The following is a 16389-nucleotide window of genomic DNA, read 5'->3' as shown; positions in this document are numbered from 1 at the left end:
ATCAACAGTAGTTTGTCAGAAACAGACAAATTATGTCTGAAAATTGAATTGACGTTTTTCTCAGCTTGATAAGTTGAATTCCCCATTTGTATTCTCTCTGATTTTATGTTACAGTGACTTTGGATTCAAACAGAACAACTCTGGCTATCTGGTGTTGGGCCAAGGTACATGTGAGGAGGACCGCGACCAGAACATTAATGTGCATGCCATTCCTAATCCCTGTCCTCCAGGAACCTATTACAAATATACTAGAGGGTAAGTAGGCACAATGGGAAAGTTCACGTACCCAAAGATACCCGATAACGTTTGTTTGGGACAAAGATACCCGATAACGTTTGTTTGGGACTCTTGTATCTATTGGTGATGGAATGATGTCGGGCGATAATATCCCGCATTAACGTCATTTCAGCGGAAAGATTACAAATCGTTACATTTCATCACCACTGGAGATACTAGTCCTGCACAAACGTTATCGGGTATCAGGAGGTACATTATATTACAGATACTTCAATAACAAATATAGGATATAGTTTCAGAGGTTGAGTGACTGGTTTTGACAAATAAAAGCTTGTGAGGTGTAAATACAGGATTTGGTTAAAGACAAATGATAATCAAGGAATAACCCACGGCAATCTTGGGGTCAGACAGGTGTATTACCATGGTATGGTAGCCAATATCTGTCAGCATTTTGTTCACTACCATCACTTGAAAGGAGATATCAGGTAAAATAAAAAGGATCCATTAGTATAAACCAAAAAGATTTAATTATCAAATAAATTCAGAGCATTTAAAATTGAGTACATTTTGCTCCGTTGATATTATATGAATTAATTTTGGATTAACTTCTTTCTGCTTTACTTATGTCTTGTCTTAGAGATTACATATCACTTAAGGGAAATTTTGTATGAAATATCTATACCAGGAAATGACTCATACAGCTACCTCTATGTTTCCATGGTAACTGATTAAATATGTTTGTTTTCCAGATATCGTAAAGTTTCTGGTGACACGTGTAAGGGTGGACTCGACCATAGATTCTCTCCCCTGATGTACTCCTGTCCCGTCAAAGGTTTGTACTCTCTAATTCTAGCTATGTGCCACTGGGACCTATTGGGGAGAAACATTAATAGAAAATCTCAACCGTCTCATTAGCAGTCATCATTGTCTTGTTGGAAAGATTTTTGTCTGACCCCAATTTCTCAAACACTTGTAGTGTCTTATATGATTGCAAAAACATAACCATAAATCAATCTCAATTTATGCACACACAATTTCCAGTTTATTTTAGAAAACCTATATTTGTATGTTCACATAAAAGATTGGACAATATACATGCTATTATGATTAGGGAGTAAAGCCTGGCCATAACTTTACTTTTATATTGTAGAGACTCCCGAGTTTATTCTCTATTCTACTCGTTTTACCATCCATCGATTTATCCTCGGAGAGAACCGTGATGAACTCCTAGTAAAGCGTGACTTCTCCCATCAACACAGCATGTTTGCAGTCGACTTTGATTATAGTGCCAACTGTCTGTTCTGGGCAGATGGCTCAGAGAATATGATCAAGGTAAAATGGTCAGGATTTAAATATTACCTGAATGTATGTTCTGTAAAGTTGGAAATTTATGCTATTGCCTTTTTTTACTGCAAAAATGTCCCCATGACATAGAATTTTGTGAAAATATTAAACTTTGTTGCAAAAAGTTTTGCAGGTGTATTTTTCACCATAATAACAACTCTGTAAAATATTTGCACATGCAAATCGCAAAAATGAACACTTGTGAATACATTCAAGACTTGTTGGTATTAGAATTTTTGCAAAATCTCACATTCATGGAAAACACTACACTGGTATGAAAAGTTTCTGACAGGGATATTTATCATTGCAGAGGAAATGTCTGAATGGTACAAGTGCTGTGGAAAACATTGTCACACGAAACCTGGGTTCAGTGGAGTCGCTGGTGTATGACTGGGCTGGGAATAACATTTTCTGGATCGATTCACACAACCGATCGTTAGAGGTTTCCAGGAGTAATGGCCTTTTCAGAAGGACTCTCTTTAATTCGACAATCCTGGACCAGCCACGGGCCCTTGCCATCGATCCTCACCACGGGTCTGTACAGAAGGAATTTCTCCTTTTAAACATATTATTTTTATAGAGTTATCTGCCTTTATATTGTTTTCTGCTGTCCTACCTTCATGTTGTACATGCATTTTCTTTTGTTACACATAAGAATAACAGGATTTTACCTGGGTCCATCAAGTGGCCTTGGACATCTCATCCCGAGATATCCCTGTGCAATCCATGTTTGATTACAATAATCTTCTAATTAATTCGAACCGCTGGATAGGTGGAACAATCAATTTTTTCCAGAAAAACCGTAATTTTTTAGCTAGTGATAGTTCGAACACTGACTTTTTATTATCATCCTATTTCGGATTGTTGAAACATCAAATTATGAAAGTAAAAGTAAGATTTTTGTTGGCAAATTGGCGCAATGGGGTCCCTAAAAATGATGATATATTTTGCATATTGCAACAAAAATGTTTGGAATGAAGATTGTATAAATGATCATTATTATGACCATACAACAGTTAAGCAATTAACATGAACATTTATTATTTAATTGACTGATGAGCTTAACGTCCTTGTTCCAGTTAAAACCAGATCTAGAACATGACTGTATGAGTTATATGCCCCTGATGTTGTAGGTGGATGTACTGGACTGATTGGTCCGACTCTTGGCCGCGAATCAGTAAGGCATGGATGGATGGTAATCCAAACTCGGTCAAAGTGATTGTTAATGGCTCCAATGTTCGCTGGCCCAATGGCATCACCATCGATCATCGCATGGAGCGAATTTATTGGACCGATGCCTACCTCGATCATATCATGTCTGCAGATCTAGAGGGTAACAATCAACAAACAGTGGTATCGGGCTCTGCTTTGCCACATCCATACGCCATTGGCATGTATAAGGTATTTATTGGCATTGACTACAAAGCAAACTGTTAATCAAAGTTTGTTTACTGCATCATTGAGCAAATTTGAGAATGTCAATCTGTTGATTTTTATCAGATTAGTTCTACACATTAATATGATATTTATCATGTGTGATGAAAACAATGTATATTCAATAAGAATCAGTCCTGTAAATTGTGACACAGAGTCTAATATATATGGTATATATTACAGAATATCCTGTACTGGACAGACTGGTCGCGCGAGTCCATCATGAGCGTTGACAGCGGTGAACGCACCTTTGTACGTGTGGTTCTCACTAATGTATCCGACATCATGGATCTCAAAGTGCTCTCCCACCAAACTCAACAACGTAGGTTGACAATTTAATTTCTATGGTTGTAAAATTGATTAAACTATTAGTTTAATAGTGTATTAATTCAACATGATTCTTAAATATGTATAAATATACACATATTTCTGAGTATGTGCTTCTTAGGAATGATTTACACTAAATGTATTCCTAATATTTTACCTAGTGGAGACCGCATGCAGTGGAGGCAATGGTCAGTGCTCCCAGCTTTGTCTTCCTAAACCACCTACATCTGTAATGAATGAGAGGAACCGTACCTGTCGCTGTGGTAACGCTGTAACACACACACTTACAGAGGATGGAAATGAACGATGCCACTGTGCTGCCGGCGAAGTCTTGAATACTCACACAGGGGCCTGTATGGACAGAAACAGTACTGGTAAGTCTGTATTACCACACAGGAGCTTGTACAGATAGAAAAAGAACTGGTACGTCTATATTACCACACAGGGGCCTGTCTGAACAGGAACAGTACTGTTAAGTCTGTATTACCACACAGGGGTCTGTATGAAAAGGAACAGTACTGGTAAGTCAGAGTTGCCATACAGGGGCCTGTATGGACAGAAACAGTACTGGTAAGTCTGTATTACCACACAGGGACCTGTATGGACATGAACAGTACTGGTAAGTCTGTATTACCACACAGGGGCCTGTATGGACAGAAACAGTACTGGTAAGTCTGTATTACCACACAGGGGCCTGTATGGACAGGAACAGTACTGGTAAGTCTGTATTACCACACAGGGGCCTGTATGGACAGAAACAGTACTGGTAAGTCTGTATTACCACACAGGGGCTTGTACAGATAGAAACAGTACTGGTACGTCTGTATTACCACACAGGGGCCTGTATGGACAGAAACAGTACTGGTAAGTCTGTATTACCACACAGGGACCTGTATGGACATGAACAGTACTGGTAAGTCTTTATTACCACACAGGGGCCTGTATGGACAGGAACAGTACTGGTAAGTCTATTACTACACAGGGGCTTGTAAAGATAGAAAAAGAACTGGTACGTCTGTATTACCACACAGGGGCCTGTCTGAACAGGAACAGTACTGTTAAGTCTGTATTACCACACAGGGGACTGTATGAAAAGGAACAGTACTGGTAAGTCAGAGTTGCCATACAGGGGCCTGTATGGACAGAAACAGTACTGGTAAGTCTGTATTACCACACAGGGGCCTGTATGGAGAGGAACAGTACTGGTAAATCTGTAAAACCACACAGGGGCCTGTATGGACAGGAACAGTACTGGTAAGTTTTTATTACCACACAGGGGCCTGTATGGACAGGAACAGTACTGGTATGTCTGTATTACCACACTGGGGGCTGTATGCTCCCCTAGGGGTCTATTTGTGCATATTGCATTTTGGGACCGATTGGTCAACAAGATGGGCAACAGGCCAACTAGGACCTTAGTTGTGCATATTGCATATTTTGGACGGATGGGTCAGCAAGATGACTGACAGGTAGCCATCTTTGATTTTGATAATTGAAGTTTGTTAGTGTGATATATCTCAGAAAGTACTGAAAGGATCCCTCTTTCCATTGTTAGACGTAGATCATTCTTTGGTGGGCCCAAAGATCCCTTTAGGATCTCTTGTCTTGTTATCTGTAAGTTTTTGAGATGTTGTTTATTAGACATATATTGTACTTCCAGTGAACGGATCTTGTGGAGCCCAGGACTTCACCTGTAACAATGGAAAGTGTATTTCCGCGGCCTGGATCTGTGACCGGGACAATGACTGTGGGGACTTCAGTGATGAACTCGACTGTAGTAAGTACAATATTTGGTGAACTTCTGTCAAAGGTTGTAGGAAACCATGTGAAGTCTTATATATATTCCTCCAGCTCAAAAGATAAAACCCAGAATGAGAGATAAAATAAGTTCTGAGAAAGATCCATGAATATTTTATAAGAATTTCAAGTGGTAATATCAAAATTAGCATTTTAATACAAGTTCATAGAGATTAACTTGCACACAGTGAAATGTTATTAACTTCCCATACAAGTGTTTGAGAAAAAAATCTATCTTTAATTTGAATTTGTAAAAAAATCTATCTTTAATTTGAATTGTTGAATCTTTCATTAATCTTCAAATTCTTTTTGTTGAATTAAAAACAAGAGGACAAATTAGATATGTTTAAATGAATGTTTTTGTTTGACACAGCAATGAGAGGTTGTCCTGAGGGAAGCTTTAAATGTAAGTCATCTAACCGCTGTATTCCTGAGCGATGGCATTGTGACTTCGACAATGATTGTAGTGATCATAGCGACGAACAGAACTGCAGTAAGTGTTATGTAGGATTTATAGCTATGTATGGGATATATCTGTATGATCACCCATGTATGTGTATGTCAGTATGATCACCCATGTATGGGATATGTCAGTATGATCACCCATGTATGTGATATGTCTGTATGATCACCCATGTATGTGTATGTCTGTATGATCACCCATGTATTGGATATATCTGTATGATCACCCATGTATGAGATATGTCCATATGATCACACATGTATGGGATATATCCGTATGATCACCCATGTATGTGATATGTCTTTATGATCACCCATGTATGTGATATGTCTTTATGATCACCCATGTATGTGATATGTCAGTATGATCACCCATGTATGTGATATGTCTTTATGATCACCCATGTATGTGATATGTCATTATGATCACCCATGTATGGGATATGTCAGTATGATCACCCATGTATGGGATATGGCAGTAATGATCACCCATGTATGTGATATGTCTTTATGATCACCCATGTATTGGATATGTCTGTATGATCACCCATGTATGGGATATGTCCGTATGATCACCCATGTATGTGATATGTCTGTATGATCATCCATGAATAGGATATGTCAGTATGATCACCCATGTATGGGATTTGTCCGTATGATCACCCATGTATGTGTATGTCTGTATGATCACCCATGTATGTGATGTGTCAGTATGATCACCCATGTATGTGATATGTCCTGTAATGATCACCCATGTATTGGATATGTCTGTATGATCACCCATGTATGTGATATGTCTGTATGATCATCCATGAATGGGATATGTCTGTATGATCACCCATGTATGTGATATGTCTGTATGATCATCCATGAATGGGATATGTCTGTATGATCACCCATGTATGTGATATGTCTGTATGATCATCCATGAATGGGATATGTCAGTATGATCACCCATGTATGGGATTTGTCTGTGTGATCACCCATGTATGTGTATGTCTGTATGATCACCCATGTATGTGTATGTCTGTATGATCACCCATGTATTGGATATGTCTGTATGATCACCCATGTATGAGATATGTCCATATGATCACACATGTATGGGATATATCCGTATGATCACCCATGTATGTGATATGTCTTTATGATCACCCATGTATGTGATATGTCTTTATGATCACCCATGTATGTGATATGTCAGTATGATCACCCATGTATGTGATATGTCTTTATGATCACCCATGTATGTGATATGTCTTTATGATCACCCCATGTATGGGATATGTCTTTTTGATCACCCATGTATGGGATATGTCAGTATGATCACCCATGTATGGGATATGTCAGTATGATCACCCATGTATGGGATATGGCAGTATGATCACCCATGTATGTGATATGTCTTTATGATCACCCATGTATTGGATATGTCTGTATGATCACCCATGTATGGGATATGTCCGTATGATCACCCATGTATGGGATATGTCAGTATGATCACCCATGTATGTGATATGTCTGTATGATCACCCATGTATGGGATATGTCAGTATGATCACCCATGTATGTGATATGTCAGTAAGATCACCCATGTATGTGATGTGTCAGTATGATCACCCATGTATGTGATATGTCTTTATGATCACCCATGTATGTGATATGTCTTTATGATCACCCATGTATGTGATATGTCAGTATGATCATCCATGTATGTGATATGTCAGTATGATCACCCATGTATGGGATATATCTGTATGATCACCCATGTATGTGATATGTCTTTATGATCACCCATGTATGTGATATGTCAGTATGATCATCCATGTATGTGATATGTCAGTAAGATCACCCATGTATGTGATGTGTCAGTAAGATCACCCATGTATGGGATATGTCCATATGATCACACATGTATGGGATATATCTGTATGATCACCCATGTATGTGATGTGTCAGTATGATCACCCATGTATGTGTATGTCAGTATGATCACCCATGTATGTGATATGTCAGTATGATCACCCATGTATGTGATGTGTCAGTATGATCACCCATGTATGTGTATGTCAGTATGATCACCCATGTATGTGATATGTCTTTATGATCACCCATGTATGGGATATGTCCGTATGATCACCCATGTATGGGATATGTCTTTATGATCACCCATGTATGGGATATGTCAGTAAGATCACCCATGTATGGGATATGTCCATATGATCACACATGTATGGGATATATCTGTATGATCACCCATGTATGGGATATGTCAGTATGATCACCCATGTATGTGATATGTCTTTATGATCACCCATGTATGTGATATGTCAGTATGATCACCCATGTATGGGATATGTCAGTATGATCACCCATGTATGGGATATGTCTTTATGATCACCCATGTATGGGATATGTCAGTATGATCACCCATGTATGGGATATGTCAGTATGATCACCCATGTATGTGATATGTCAGTATGATCACCCATGTATGTGATATGTCAGTATGATCACCCATGTATGTGATATGTCAGTATGATCACCCATGTATGTGATATGTCAGTATGATCACCCATGTATGTGATATGTCTTTATGATCACCCATGTATGTGATATGTCTTTATGATCACCCATGTATGTGATATGTCAGTATGATCACAGTATGATCACCCATGTATGTTATATGTCAGCATGATCACAAGACTGTTAACAGGCAAACTATCACAGTGTACATGAAAACCAGCACTTAATACGTCATGGTTCAATATTTCTTCAGACGCTGCTACATAGTTAAAGGACATTTATGGATTAAGATACATTCATAATTATTTGTTTCTGTGATCCATTTTATTTTGTGTGACAGATTTGAATTGATGGTCTGATAAACTTTTGTTTTCTAATTGATATAGATCACACAACTTGTGCCACTACAATGCACACTTGTGACTCTGGACGTTGTATTCCTAAAAATTGGACTTGTGACTATGACAACGACTGCCATGACGGCGTCAATGGGTCTGTGTCGTCAGATGAACGCAACTGTTCCTACGGTGGTAAGATTTGACACTTTAGTTTGTCTTTGTGAGGTGTTTGAGCTAATGGCATCTATTCAATATTGATTTCATTTTGAAGTAATCTTTGATTGATAATATTCCTATTAATGTACAAATTTTCATTACAAAATTGGAACAAAATGTTCTGGATTAGGATTTTGAAAAAATGCCTCAGTTCTTGTTACTTCAAAACAGATACTCTGTAAATCATTTTGTAAATTTCTTCTTCCTAGATTTTGCCAATATAAACCGTATATTTTACCACTGTGTCGAGGTGTTTACGTGTAAAATAGTCTATATTTATCTGCATTTGCTAGGATATACCTTTATTTACCTATATGATAAGCTAAATTTACCTTTATTTACCTGTATAATTACCTTTATTATTACCTTTATTTACCTATATAATTACCTATATTTACCTGATAATTTCATATATTTAGCCGATTACCTATGTAATTACCTATATTTACCTGATAATTACATTTATTTAGATGATTAACTATGTAATTACCTATATTTACCTGTATAATTAACTATATTTACCTTTATAATTACCTTTATTTACCTGTATTTACTGGTATCTGTCCCCAGATATCTGCCTGTCCAGTGAGTTCCACTGCCTGGCCCATCAGCCCAAGTGTGTCCCAATAGACCTTAAGTGCGATGGAAAGCGTGACTGCGGCGATGGATCGGACGAGACAAATTGTACCACATGTCCAGCTGGAGAGTTCCGCTGTTCTAACGGCTCTTGTATCTTCAGTAACTGGAGATGTGATGGTGACTTTGACTGTCTCGATCACAGTGACGAGGTCAACTGCACAAGTATGTTACAAGATATAGATTTTGTTCTCGCATTAAAAAAAGGAGATTAATGTAAGGAGGCAAAGTTATTCTATGCTTTATTTCAATGGAACATGGGTTCACATTGTGACAACAGCAGGCAAGGAGAAATTGAGCTCGCTCAAGCAAAGCAATACACTCCTCTTTTGTTTTATTTTAATGCCACCATACTAATTTAGCAGACCTCTTCAGTAATTTGTTGTTATGTGTATTATAAGTGATCTCCCTTATTTCAGCCGCTATGCCACCAATGACGACAACCACTGCGCCACCTTCGTCGTGTCATTTCTGGCAGTTTACTTGTCACAATAACGCGTGTGTCTGGTGGAGTGACCGATGTGATCAGGTTAACGATTGTGGAGACAACAGTGATGAATTTAACTGTGAAGGTCAGTAAACAAAGTGGTGGTCAGTGTGAAGGTCAGTCAATAAACAAAGTGGTGGTCAGTGTGAAGGTCAGTCAATAAACAAAGTGGTGGTCAGTGTGAAGGTCAGTCAGTAAACAAAGTGGTGGTCACTATAAAGGTCAGTCAGTAGTAAACAAAGTGGTGGTCAGTGTAAAGGTCAGTCAGTAAACAAAGTGGTGGTCAGTGTAAAGGTCAGTCAGTAAACAAAGTGGTGGTCAGTGTGAAGGTCAGTCAGTAAACAAAGTGGTGGTCACTATAAAGGTCAGTCAGTAAACAAAGTGGTGGTCAGTGTGAAGGTCAGTCAGTAAACAAAGTGGTGGTCAGTATGAAGGTCAGTCAATAAACAAAGTGGTGGTCACTATAAAGGTCAAGTCAGCAAACAAAGTGGTGGTCACTATAAAGGTCAAGTCAGTAAACAAAGTGGTGGTCACTATAAAGGTCAGTCAGTAAACAAAGTGGTGGTCACTATAAAGGTCAGTCAGTAAACAAAGTGGTGGTCACTATAAAGGTCAGTCAATAAACAAAGTGGTGGTCACTATAAAGGTCAGTCAATAAACAAAGTGGTGGTCACTATAAAGGTCAGTCAGTAAACAAAGTGGTGGTCACTATAAAGGTCAGTCAGTAAACAAAGTGGTGGTCACTATAAAGGTCAGTCAGTAAACAAAGTGGTGGTCACTATAAAGGTCAGTCAGTAAACAAAGTGGTGGTCACTATAAAGGTCAGTCAGTAAACAAAGTGGTGGTCAGTGTGAAGGTCAGTCAGTAAACAAAGTGGTGGTCACTATAAAGGTCAGTCAGTAAACAAAGTGGTGGTCACTATAAAGGTCAGTCAATAAACAAAGTGGTGGTCAGTGTGAAGGTCAGTCAGTAAACAAAGTGGTGGTCACTATAAAGGTCAGTCAGTAAACAAAGTGGTGGTCAGTGTGAAGGTCAGTCAGTAAACAAAGTGGTGGTCACTATAAAGGTCAGTCAGTAAACAAAGTGGTGGTCAGTATAAAGGTCAGTCAGTAAACAAAGTGGTGGTCAGTAAGAAGGTCAGTCAGTAAACAAAGTGGTGGTCACTATAAAGGTCAGTCAGTAAACAAAGTGGTGGTCACTATAAAGGTCAGTCAGTAAACAAAGTGGTGGTCAGTGTGAAGGTCAGTCAGTAAACAAAGTGGTGGTCACTATAAAGGTCAGTCAGTAAACAAAGTGGTGGTCAAGGTCATCAGTAAACATGAAGGTCAGTCAGTAAACAAAGTGGTGGTCACTATAAAGGTCAGTCAGTAAACAAAGTGGTGGTCAGTGTGAAGGTCAGTCAGTAAACAAAGTGGTGGTCACTATAAAGGTCAGTCAGTAAACAAAGTGGTGGTCACTATAAAGGTCAGTCAGTAAACAAAGTGGTGGTCACTATAAAGGTCAGTCAGTAAACAAAGTGGTGGTCAGTGTGAAGGTCAGTCAGTAAACAAAGTGGTGGTCACTATAAAGGTCAGTCAGCAAACAAAGTGGTGGTCACTATAAAGGTCAGTCAGTAAACAAAGTGGTGGTCACTATAAAGGTCAGTCAGTAAACAAAGTGGTGGTCAGTATGAAGGTCAGTCAGTAAACAAAGTGGTGGTCACTATAAAGGTCAGTCAGTAAACAAAGTGGTGGTCACTATAAAGGTCAGTCAGTAAACAAAGTGGTGGTCAGTGTGAAGGTCAGTCAGTAAACAAAGTGGTGGTCACTATAAAGGTCAGTCAATAAACAAAGTGGTGGTCACTATAAAGGTCAGTCAATAAACAAAGTGGTGGTCACTATAAAGGTCAGTCAGTAAACAAAGTGGTGGTCACTATAAAGGTCAGTCAATAAACAAAGTGGTGGTCACTATAAAGGTCAGTCAATAAACAAAGTGGTGGTCACTATAAAGGTCAGTCAGTAAACAAAGTGGTGGTCACTATAAAGGTCAGTCAGTAAACAAAGTGGTGGTCACTATAAAGGTCAGTCAATAAACAAAGTGGTGGTCACTATAAAGGTCAGTCAGTAAACAAAGTGGTGGTCACTATATAGGTCAGTCAGTAAACAAAGTGGTGGTCACTATAAAGGTCAGTCAGTAAACAAAGTGGTGGTCACTATAAAGGTCAGTCAGTAAACAAAGTGGTGGTCAGTGTGAAGGTAAACAAAGTGTGTCACTATAAGGTCAGTCAAAACAAAGTGGTGGTCAGTGTATAAGGTCAGTCAGTAAACAAAGTGGTGGTCACTATAAAGGTCAGTCAGTAAACAAAGTGGTGGTCAGTGTGAAGGTCAGTCAGTAAACAAAGTGGTGGTCACTATAAAGGTCAGTCAATAAACAAAGTGGTGGTCAGTGTAAAGGTCAGTCAATAAACAAAGTGGTGGTCAGTGTGTAGGTCAGTCAATAAACAAAGTGGTGGTCACTATATAGGTCAGTCAATAAACAAAGTGGTGGTCACTGTGAAGGTCAGTCAATAAACAAAGTGGTGGTCAGTGTGAAGGTCAGTCAATAAACAAAGTGGTGGTCAGTGTAAAGGTCAGTCAGTAAACAAAGTGGTGGTCAGTGTGAAGGTCAGTCAATAAACAAAGTGGTGGTCACTATAAAGGTCAGTCAGTAAACAAAGTGGTGGTCACTATATAGGTCAGTCAGTAAACAAAGTGGTGGTCACTATAAAGGTCAGTCAGTAAACAAAGTGGTGGTCAGTGTGAAGGTCAGTCAGTAAACAAAGTGGTGGTCAGTGTGAAGGTCAGTCAGTAAACAAAGTGGTGGTCACTATAAAGGTCAGTCAATAAACAAAGTGGTGGTCAGTGTGAAGGTCAGTCAGTAAACAAAGTGGTGGTCACTATAAAGGTCAGTCAGTAAACAAAGTGGTGGTCACTATAAAGGTCAGTCAATAAACAAAGTGGTGGTCACTATAAAGGTCAGTCAGTAAACAAAGTGGTGGTCACTGTAAAGGTCAGTCAGTAAACAAAGTGGTGGTCACTATAAAGGTCAGTCAAATAAACAAAGTGGTGGTCACTATAAAAGTCAGTCAGTAAACAAAGTGGTGGTCACTATAAAGGTCAGTCAATAAACAAAGTGGTGGTCACTATAAAGGTCAGTCAATAAACAAAGTGGTGGTCACTATAAAGGTCAGTCAATAAACAAAGTGGTGGTCACTATAAAGGTCAGTCAGCAAACAAAGTGGTGGTCACTATAAAGGTCAGTCAGTAAACAAAGTGGTGGTCACTATAAAGGTCAGTCAGTAAACAAAGTGGTGGTCACTATAAAGGTCAGTCAATAAACAAAGTGGTGGTCACTATAAAGGTCAGTCAGTAAACAAAGTGGTGGTCACTATAAAGGTCAGTCAGTAAACAAAGTGGTGGTCAGTGTGAAGGTCAGTCAATAAACAAAGTGGTGGTCACTATAAAGGTCAGTCAAAACAAAGTGGTGGTCACTATAAAGGTCAGTCAGTAAACAAAGTGGTGGTCACTATAAAGGTCAGTCAGTAAACAAAGTGGTGGTCACTATAAAGGTCAGTCAATAAACAAAGTGGTGGTCACTATAAAGGTCAGTCAGTAAACAAAGTGGTGGTCACTATAAAGGTCAGTCAATAAACAAAGTGGTGGTCACTATAAAGGTCAGTCAGTAAACAAAGTGGTGGTCACTATAAAGGTCAGTCAGTAAACAAAGTGGTGGTCAGTGTGAAGGTCAGTCAGTAAACAAAGTGGTGGTCACTATAAAGGTCAGTCAGTAAACAAAGTGGTGGTCACTATAAAGGTCAGTCAGTAAACAAAGTGGTGGTCAGTGTGAAGGTCAGTCAGTAAACAAAGTGGTGGTCACTATAAAGGTCAGTCAATAAACAAAGTGGTGGTCACTATAAAGGTCAGTCAGTAAACAAAGTGGTGGTCACTATAAAGGTCAGTCAATAAACAAAGTGGTGGTCACTATAAAGGTCAGTCAGTAAACAAAGTGGTGGTCACTATAAAGGTCAGTCAATAAACAAAGTGGTGGTCACTGTGAAGGTCAGTCAGTAAACAAAAGTGGTGGTCAGTATGAAGGTCAGTCAGTAAACAAAGTGGTGGTCACTATAAAGGTCAGTCAGCAAACAAAGTGGTGGTCACTATGAAGGTCACAATAAACAAAGTGGTGGTCACTATAAAGGTCAGTCAGTAAACAAAGTGGTGGTCACTATAAAGGTCAGTCAGTAAACAAAGTGGTGGTCAGTGTGAAGGTCAGTCAAAGTAAGTCCAAAAACAAAGTGGTGGTCACTATAAAGGTCAGTCAGTAAACAAAGTGGTGGTCACTATAAAGGTCAGTCAGTAAACAAAGTGGTGGTCACTATATAGGTCAGTCAGTAAACAAAGTGGTGGTCACTATAAAGGTCAGTCAGTAAACAAAGTGGTGGTCAGTTAAACAAAGTGTGTCATATAAGGTCAGTCAGTAAACAAAAGTGGTGGTCACTATAAAGGTCAGTCAGTAAACAAAGTGGTGGTCACTATAAAGGTCAGTCAGTAAACAAAGTGGTGGTCACTATAAAGGTCAGTCAGTAAACAAAGTGGTGGTCAGTGTGAAGGTCAGTCAATAAACAAAGTGGTGGTCACTATAAAGGTCAGTCAGTAAACAAAGTGTGGTGGTCAGTATAAAGGTCAGTCAGTAAACAAAGTGGTGGTCACTATAAAGGTCAGTCAGTAAACAAAGTGGTGGTCACTATAAAGGTCAGTCAGTAAACAAAGTGGTGGTCAGTGTGAAGGTCAGTCAGTAAACAAAGTGGTGGTCAGTGTGAAGGTCAGTCAGTAAACAAAGTGGTGGTCACTATAAAGGTCAGTCAATAAACAAAGTGGTGGTCACTATAAAGGTCAGTCAATAAACAAAGTGGTGGTCACTATAAAGGTCAGTCAGTAAACAAAGTGGTGGTCACTATAAAGGTCAGTCAGTAAACAAAGTGGTGGTCACTATAAAGGTCAGTCAGTAAACAAAGTGGTGGTCACTATAAAGGTCAGTCAGTAAACAAAGTGGTGGTCACTATAAAGGTCAGTCAGTAAACAAAGTGGTGGTCACTATAAAGGTCAGTCAGTAAACAAAGTGGTGGTCAGTGTGAAGGTCAGTCAGTAAACAAAGTGGTGGTCACTATAAAGGTCAGTCAGTAAACAAAGTGGTGGTCACTATAAAGGTCAGTCAGTAAACAAAGTGGTGGTCACTATAAAGGTCAGTCAGTAAACAAAGTGGTGGTCACTATAAAGGTCAAGTCAGTAAACAAAGTGGTGGTCACTATAAAGGTCAGTCAGTAAACAAAGTGGTGGTCACTGTGAAGGTCAGTCAGCAAACAAAGTGGTGGTCACTATAAAGGTCAGTCAGTAAACAAAGTGGTGGTCACTATAAAGGTCAGTCAGTAAACAAAGTGGTGGTCACTATAAAGGTCAGTCAGTAAACAAAGTGGTGGTCAGTGTGTCAATAAACAAATGTGGGTGGTCACTATAAAGGTCAGTCAATAAACAAAGTGGTGGTCACTATAAAGGTCAGTCAGTAAACAAAGTGGTGGTCAGTGTGAAGGTCAGTCAATAAACAAAGTGGGTGGTCACTATAAAGGTCAGTCAGTAAACAAAGTGGTGGTCACTATAAAGGTCAGTCAGTAAACAAAGTGGTGGTCACTCTAAAGGTCAGTCAGTAAACAAAGTGGTGGTCACTATAAAGGTCAGTCAATAAACAAAGTGGTGGTCACTATAAAGGTCAGTCAGTAAACAAAGTGGTGGTCACTATAAAGGTCAGTCAATAAACAAAGTGGTGGTCACTATAAAGGTCAGTCAGTAAACAAAGTGGTGGTCACTATAAAGGTCAGTCAATAAACAAAGTGGTGGTCAGTGTGAAGGTCAGTCAGTAAACAAAGTGGTGGTCACTATAAAGGTCAGTCAGTAAACAAAGTGGTGGTCAGTGTGAAGGTCAGTCAGTAAACAAAGTGGTGGTCACTATGAAGGTCAGTCAGTAAACAAAGTGGTGGTCACTATAAAGGTCAGTCAGTAAACAAAGTGGTGGTCACTATAAAGGTCAGTCAATAAACAAAGTGGTGGTCAGTGTGAAGGTCAGTCAGTAAACAAAGTGGTGGTCACTATAAAGGTCAGTCAGTAAACAAAGTGGTGGTCAGTGTGAAGGTCAGTCAATAAACAAAGTGGTGGTCACTATAAAGGTCAGTCAGTAAACAAAGTGGTGGTCACTATAAAGGTCAGTCAGTAAACAAAGTGGTGGTCACTATAAAGGTCAGTCAGTAAACAAAGTGGTGGTCACTATAAAGGTCAGTCAGTAAACAAAGTGGTGGTCACTATAAAGGTCAGTCAATAAACAAAGTGGTGGTCACTATAAAGGTCAGTCAGTAAACAAAGTGGTGGACAGGTCAGACAGTAAACAAAGTGGTTGTCACTATAAAGGTCAGTCCAGTAAACAAAGTGGTGGTCACTATAAAGGTCAGTCAGTAAACAAAATGGTGGTCACTAATATAGGTCAGTCAATAAACAAAGTGGTGGTCACTATAAAAGGTCA

At 39.1% G+C, this 16389-nt stretch overlaps 1 protein-coding gene across 1 annotated transcript in view; it reads left to right on the top strand.

Annotated features, from left to right (window-relative positions):
- LOC138317199 (sortilin-related receptor-like) overlaps positions 1-16389 on the top strand; it is a 51913-nt gene that overhangs the window by 15385 nt on the left and 20139 nt on the right. The window contains 12 exon segments of the mRNA XM_069258752.1: positions 115-255; positions 987-1069; positions 1388-1569; positions 1892-2115; positions 2715-2982; positions 3199-3337; positions 3504-3716; positions 5003-5119; positions 5513-5632; positions 8514-8657; positions 9252-9482; positions 9737-9889. Coding sequence (XP_069114853.1) covers positions 115-255; positions 987-1069; positions 1388-1569; positions 1892-2115; positions 2715-2982; positions 3199-3337; positions 3504-3716; positions 5003-5119; positions 5513-5632; positions 8514-8657; positions 9252-9482; positions 9737-9889 — 2015 coding nt within the window.

The sequence above is a fragment of the Argopecten irradians genome, chromosome 3 (genome assembly GCF_041381155.1).
Source record: "Argopecten irradians isolate NY chromosome 3, Ai_NY, whole genome shotgun sequence".
In the NCBI taxonomy this organism is placed as follows: domain Eukaryota; kingdom Metazoa; phylum Mollusca; class Bivalvia; order Pectinida; family Pectinidae; genus Argopecten; species Argopecten irradians.
Note: the sequence above shows the minus strand (reverse complement) of the source record. Positions and strands in the feature narration are given on the sequence as shown.